The sequence below is a fragment of the Denticeps clupeoides genome, chromosome 15, assembly GCF_900700375.1.
Source record: "Denticeps clupeoides chromosome 15, fDenClu1.1, whole genome shotgun sequence".
Classification (NCBI taxonomy): domain Eukaryota; kingdom Metazoa; phylum Chordata; class Actinopteri; order Clupeiformes; family Denticipitidae; genus Denticeps; species Denticeps clupeoides.
This window is the reverse complement of record NC_041721.1, coordinates 19017257-19024713: the sequence shown is the minus strand read 5'-3', so window position 1 is coordinate 19024713 and position 7457 is coordinate 19017257. Positions and strand designations below refer to the sequence as shown.

Below are 7457 nucleotides of genomic sequence, written 5' to 3'. Positions count from 1 at the left end.
CATTACGAGTGAGTTTGCCTTTATTGAATTGCTTTCAGATTTATTTTAGATAGAACAGTACAATTAAATTATTGTTTCATTTCAGGAGATTAAAAATAAAAAATAAATGGATCGAATTTACAGAATAATTGTCTCGCTACATAAAACACACACATTATAAGTAGTTGATAAATGCAACAGTTAAATTAACAAATTAAATAAAATATTATAACAATAATAATCATACAAAGAAACCCCGTATTGTATTGATTTAGGTATATATGATAAGGATAATTATTTTAAATGTTTAAATTACAAAATTTCTTTGCAATAATTGTGGTAATTGTGCGTAAAGTCGTCCTCTCCGTCTCTCCGCCTCCGCCGCCTGTCTGTCCAATCAGCGGGCGGAATGACCACCGATTCCGAATCGCGCCAATCAGCTTGTGGGCGTTCCGCGGGAGTTCCTCCGCGAGAGGATAAAACTGTTCCGTGTCCGTCGCCGCCTGCACATCCCACGCCTCGGAATCGGCTGCCGCGGCCGTGGAATTCCTCTCCGGTCCCCGCGCGTGGAGCCCGCCCCCCCCCCCCCACCGACGTGTGCGGGTATTACCATGTCACGTGGGGGTCGTGGAAACTCACATCAGCCGTGGAATGTTCCTGCACTACCTTCTGAGTCTTCTTCTCCTGTCGGACTACCCGCTCTGCTGCCGAGGACGCTGGGTGTAAGTACGCAATAGAACAGAATAGAAGTTTACTTTCGGAAATATAAAAGAATAAAGCGCCGTTATTATTGCAGGTGGTTGGCCGCGACGTCCGTAGGGCCGAGCGGAGAAGACGGGATGTGCACACCTGCCCCTGTCCAGCAGGCAGAAGGAGCTGTGTAAGAAGAAGCCGGACCTGCTGCCCAGCATCAAGGACGCCGCGCGTCTGGGCGTGGCCGCCTGCCACGCCCAGTTCCGCCACGAGCGCTGGAACTGCTCCACCGACGGCCACCCGTCGTTGTTCGGTATGCGACGCCATCCACGCAGCGTCTTCTCTTCTATTCACCTCCACGCAGCAACTACTTTAACATTTTACTCTTCTATTCATCTCCACGCAGCATCTTCTTCAATACTTTACTCTTCTATTTACCTCCACGCAGCATCTTCTTTATGTGGTCGGGTTCTCCTTCTTTCTGGGTTTACTCAGAGACGTTTACTGTTTTATTTTCCCTTCACACATGGGGCTGAAACATTTGTCTGTGTTTGATTTTTGCGATTGACTGTGATCCCAGTGCCAGTACTGCTCAAACACACACACACGCGCGCAATGGAAAAAGTGAACACTGGCTGAACCTAAAACGTTTATCACACCTAATATTCTAGCATTGCTTTAATGTTAATAAACCAAACAAAACCATCATGGCTAGTAATATTATGCAACAGATCATTTAAACTTTAACCAGTGTTTAATTTTTTTTCCAGTGCACACACACAGTCTTAAGAACCAATACATCTTATCTAAAACGTCTTTACCCATAATCTTATTGATTAGTAAGATTATGGACATAGAGATACAGACAATCAAGGTCTCCACAGATCTCTTGATATCCACAGTTTTAATAATATTATTAACTGTAATTATAGTATTGTTATATAATTTAATAATATTATTAACAGTAATAATGTAAATGTGAACTACAAGCATGTTATCTGTGAAGGTTCTCAGTCATCCAGGTCATGGTTTTCCAGGTCAACTTTTTGAAACGTTGTTGCCAGTGAAATTACCTTTTTAATACAAACAAGTTTTGCTAATAGGGAAAAAAATCATATAGAGTTGAAAGGAAAAAATATAGAGTTGAAAAATGTACATACACTGTATAAAAAGACATTGCGTGGAGCCCCAGATCGAGGGAGATTAACAGTGGTCTTGTATGTCTTCCATTTTCTAATAATTGCTCCCACATTTGATTTCCTCACACCAAGCTGCTTACCTATTGCAGATTCAATCTTCCCAGCCTTGTGCAGGTCTACAATTTAGTTTCTGGTGTCCTTACACAGCTTCTTGGTCTTGGCCATAGTAGAGTTTGGAGTGTGACTGTTTGAGGTTGTGGACGGGTGTCTTTTATACTGATAATAAGTTCAAAGAGGTGCCATTAATACAGGTAATGAGTGCAGGACAGAGGAGCCTTTTACAGAAGAAGTTATGGGTCTGTGAGAGTCAGAAATCTTGCTTGTTTGTTAGTGACCAAATACTCATTTTCCACCATAATTTGCAAATAAATTATCTAAAAATCAGAGGATGTGATTTACTGGATTTTTTTCTCATTTTGTCTCTCATAGTTGAGGTATACCTATGATGAAAATTACAGGACTCTCTCATCTTTTTAAGTGGGAGAACTTGCACAATTGGTGGCTGACTAAATACTTTTTTGCCCCACTGTATAACATTTTTTTCTTACTGTCTGATATTAAATCATACCAAACTCTTTCAACTTTAGGCCCGTTCGAATTCCCAACATAATTTCTATTTGCTAAATGTCAAAATAATGTGTGAGAGAATTTTTATTACTTTCTTCAAAGTCAAAAGTTTACATACATTTGCTTAGTATTTGGTATAATTGCCTTCCAGATGCCTCTCACGACAGTTATTGGCCATTCCTCCTGACAGAACTGGTGTAATTTAATCAGGTTCTATGGGATTGAGATTAGGGTTTTGTGATGGCCACTCCAAAACATTGACTTTGTTTTCCTTAAGCCACTTTGTAACCAATTTTGCGGTAAGATTAGGGTCATTGTCCATTTGGAAGACCCATTTGCGCCCAAGCTTTAACTTCCTGGCTGATGTCTTGAGATGCTGCTTCAATATTTTAACATACTGTTCTTTCATCATGATGCCATCTATTTTGTGAAGTGCACCAGTCCCTCCTGCAGCAAAACAACCCCACCACATGATGCTGCCACCCCCGTACTTCACAGTTGGGATGGTGTTCTCAGGCTTGAAGCCCCTTTTTCCTCCAAGTATGACAATGGTCATTATGGCCAAACAGTTTCAATTTTTGTTTCGTCAGACCACAGGACATGTCTCCAGAAATTAGGGTCTTTGTCCCTGTGTGTATTTGTGTAAAGGCAGGTAATCTGTCTTTTTTATGTTGCTTTTGGAGTAAAGGCTTTTTCCTCGCTGAGTAGCCTTTCAGCAGGACTCGTTTCACTGTGGATAGTGATCCACTCTTACCAGCTTCAGCCAGCATCTTCACAAGGTCTTTTGCTTTTGTTCTGGGAGTGATACACACATTCCGCACCAGAACACATTCATCTCTTGGACTCAGGAGCCGTCTCCTTCCTGAGCGGTATGATTCCTGGACAATGTTGTTTATACTTTGTGTATAATTTTTTTAACAGATAAATGTGGCACCCTCAGGCATCTGGAAATTTCTCCCAAGGATGAACCAGTCTTGTGGAGGTCCACAATTCTCTTCCTGATGTCTTGGCTGATTTCTTTAGACTTTCCCATGGTGTCACAAAAGGAAGCAGTGTGTTGAGGTGTGCCTCCAATCAACTCAAGTGGTGTCAGTTAACCTATCAGACGCTTCCAAAGCCATGACATCATCATCTGGGCTTTCCCAAATAGTTTAAAGGCATAGTAACCTTATGTATCCGTATGTATGTGTATGTAAACTTTGCACTGTAATAACAAAAAAAAATCTCTAAAAAAGCCTCACACATTATTTTCACAGAAATCATTTTGGGAATCCAAACAGGCCTAAAACTGAAAGGGTTTTCTATGATTTAATATCAGACAGTAAGAAAAAAAGTTATGTCTTTTTGTACAGTTTATGTGAACCTTTGGTTTCAACTGTATTTGTGCAGTATATCTGGGCCGTTTTAGAGATTTATTGTGCAGCTGTATCCGCATCGCACAAAACCCCAACATCTGTTTCCAACTCCGCCATTCATCTAGCAAACAGCGAGCTACCGATCCGTCCCAGCAGAGATCCCGTGAAATTCCCGGCCGTGTCAACCAATTTCACACAGATCACAGCACAATGCTTATTTCTGTTAAAGGGACGTCTGGAGTTCTGTTTGGATTTGGAACAGGAGAACGTGGCTCTGGAGAATTTTTTATCCTGCGATATCTGGGTTGTTTTACTTAAATAATGGGTTTAAAAAATTAATAATTAAAAAAAATATTCTGTGATATTCTCATCTCTGATGTGATTCTAGGCAGCTGATCTCAGTTCTACAATTGAGTGAAGGACCATTTGAGTCACTGCACCTTTTCTGACCTTTCTGACCTCTCCATCAGGCACGAAGGAGAGCGCGTTTGTCTACGCAGTGATGGCGGCAGGCCTCGTCCACGCTGTGACGCGTTCATGCAGCTCGGGCAACATGACAGAGTGCTCGTGTGACACCAGCCTTCAGGGCAGCGGACCTCCCACTGAGGGCTGGCACTGGGGCGGCTGCTCTGACGACATCAAGTACGGAACCTGGTTCAGTCGCCGCTTCATAGACCACGCCGCCACCGTCAACGCTTCCAGCGGGCGTGCCGCAGACGCTCTGCTCACCATCAACCAGCATAACAGCGAGGCAGGGCGCCAGGTGGGTGTGTGTGTATGTCTTTTCATCCACTTTTATAGCTGGTCTGGCTGCTGCTGGTGTTGGTCTATCAGGAGCAACAGCCACAAAGGCTCATGGGATTATAGAACCATTCAAACATGTAATTGTTTATTTCATGTAACAATGAAATATAATGAAATATTTTTCAAAATAATGTTGAAAAATATATGTTGTATAAAATGTTTTTTACATTTAACTTTGAATATTCAAATTGAACACAATAATAGTATTAAATGCAAAATTCTTCTCAGAAGGGTCTTTCACATTTATAATTTCATGTCCTTATTCCAAGCAGTTGCTGCAGCACATCAACTTTGTCGTTTAGCAGAAATGCAGAAAGTACACGGAACTAAGAGTATTTAAATAATAGGGTTATCATATCTAGTTATGGAATAAAATTATGGGAGTTGTTTGTGGTACTGATACCAGGAGTGTCGCGTGGTTGAGTTGGTGAGACCTTTTTTTTAAAAGATGTCTTACTTTGCTGGTTCAAGGAATGACAACAATGTCTGCTGAAAGCTTGGAATTAAGATATTAGATGACACTTTATATTTCCACAGGGCCTAATAGTGAAAATTTCATCAAGAGACCGGAGGAAGAGGGCAATGCTAATCCACTTCATGTTTCTTAATGCACAGGGTGTGACTGTCCTTCCTCACCCAGACACACATTCCTTTCTCACTTTCATTTTTACTCACTTACTCACTCACTTCATTTCAAAAATCCACTTCCTTTTGAGAGTGCTTGAAACTCTTTGATAAATAGAACCATTATTGTGTCAGTGATATATCAGTCAATGTGTCCAATAAAAAATATCAGGATAAATGTTTCCTTGACTAAATAACATTTTTAAAGGAAATAATTCTGTTGAGAATGACTGACAATTACTATTTTAAAAGGTAGGACTCTCACACCATTTACCAAACCTCACTAATATGGTACAAAAGAAGGTTGTGTCCAGTTAAATTTGACTCTATGACCATGATTGTTTTTATGTTTTGAATTTATTATACATTTGATTCATGTGCCCTAAACTTTTATACTGTTCCTTAATATGTTGCTTCCTCATTGGATACAAGTGCATTGTGCCTTCAGTTCTTTTAGCTATTTAAAATGATCTGTTTTACCAGGTTTTTACCAGTAAGGCTGGTAGATGAGGCCAGTGTAAGTGGATTGCTTTGTTAAGATTCACCAAAATGTCCTCTCGCCGTTCCCACCACAGGCGATCGTAAAGACCATGTCTACTGAGTGCCGCTGCCACGGGGTCTCGGGCTCTTGTGCGGTGAAGACGTGTTGGCAGACGATGTCCCCGTTCGAACGTGTGGGTCGCTACCTGAAGGAGCGCTACGAGCACAGCGTGCAGGTGACGGGTCGCTCCAAGCGGAAGTTCCGGCGCAAAGAGAAGGAGCAGCGGCGCGTCCCCGTCACTCGCGACGAGTTGATCTTCCTCAACAAGTCGCCCAACTACTGCCTGGAGGACCGGCGCCTGGGCGTGGCCGGGACCCGGGGCCGACGCTGCAACCGCGCGTCCGCCGGGCCGGACGGCTGCAACCTGCTGTGCTGCGGCCGCGGCTACAACACCCACGTGGTGCGGCGCGTCGAGCGCTGCGAGTGCAAGTTCGTGTGGTGCTGCTACGTCCGCTGCCGCCGCTGCGAGACCATGAGCGACGTCCACACCTGCAAGTAGGATCCGGAGATGAAGGTCCAATCAGATCACTTACCTCTCAGGCTGAGGAGCTCAGATCGGATTTTCCCGAATTAACTCTGAGAGCCGAGTCAGCTGAGTCGGCTCACTGGAAATGGCTTTTGTCCGGGACACAAAGGGAGTGTTTGTTTCGGAGGGACAGGCGGCGGTTCAGCATTTCAAGCATAATAATAGCCTTTCAGCTTGGCAGGCCGAGTATTAAATCATTGAAATGTTACGGAACAGGACGCAAAATGACCTCAATAAAAAAAAAAAAAACAAGTCCACCCTGGTTTTTATCAACGACGTGATAGAATTAGAATTTGAGAATCAAATCAACATTCATTTTGCAATGTTTCCACCCCCTTATTACAAAGCCAGTGAAGTAAGTTTTTTTTATCACCATATGGGCATTTCTTTTGGTTTTATGATCAGATGCAAACAGAATACTAATTGTAATAAATGAAATGATCATTTTAGACCATTCTTCTCTATAGGGCATTTAAGACATTTTGACTGTGCAATTTTTTTTTACAAAGTTCAAGTTTATTTGTTTTAATGTTGGTGCTGAATTATATTTCGCGCAAAATTGCTTTTAGCCATATTCATAAGAAAAGATATGTGATTCATATGAAAAGCAGCTGTGATTTACAACATGTTAAATATATTTTGTAAAAAGGAAATCAATATATTTTAAGATGTTGTTTATAGATTTTGTACATAATGAATATTATAGAGTGTTATATGCGAACCAATCTTTTTTGGCGTCCTCCGTAATCTTTTCGGTTCTAGTTCAAGCAGAAACAAGCGTGAGACCCCCCCCACCCACCTTCACCTCAGTAGACAGCAGTGATTTGTGAGAACTCGCAGTGTTGTGCTGAATACCACAAGACCTTTCATTGTTAAAGCTAACAGTGGCGGCCTCCTAATTCCACTGAAGCTGAAGATAGGCGCATGTCATGCCAAAATGTGTAGGACTATCAGATAGTATGAAGCAGTTCATGTTTCCAAGCAGTTTATGGTAAGATATGAAATTCTGACCGCTGCCTTATGGTTGCGGTTTTTAATTTTACTTTAGAACCTTCTGTTTGTGCTTATGTGTCTCATGTGTCTTTCTGATGCTTGATGTATTATTTGAATGCTAACACGTTCCTGCTTTCAGTCTCTGAACCCAATAAATGATTTATTTTGTAATATTA

At 41.8% G+C, this 7457-nt stretch overlaps 1 protein-coding gene across 1 annotated transcript; it reads left to right on the top strand.

Annotated features, from left to right (window-relative positions):
- The first annotated feature begins 503 nt into the window (after positions 1–503).
- wnt16 (wingless-type MMTV integration site family, member 16) lies at positions 504–7457 on the top strand. Its single transcript, XM_028954868.1, is given in 5 exon segments — positions 504–701; positions 776–803; positions 805–985; positions 4264–4556; positions 5797–7457. Coding segments are annotated over 5 exon segments (1038 nt in total). The 5' UTR covers positions 504–630; the 3' UTR covers positions 6262–7457.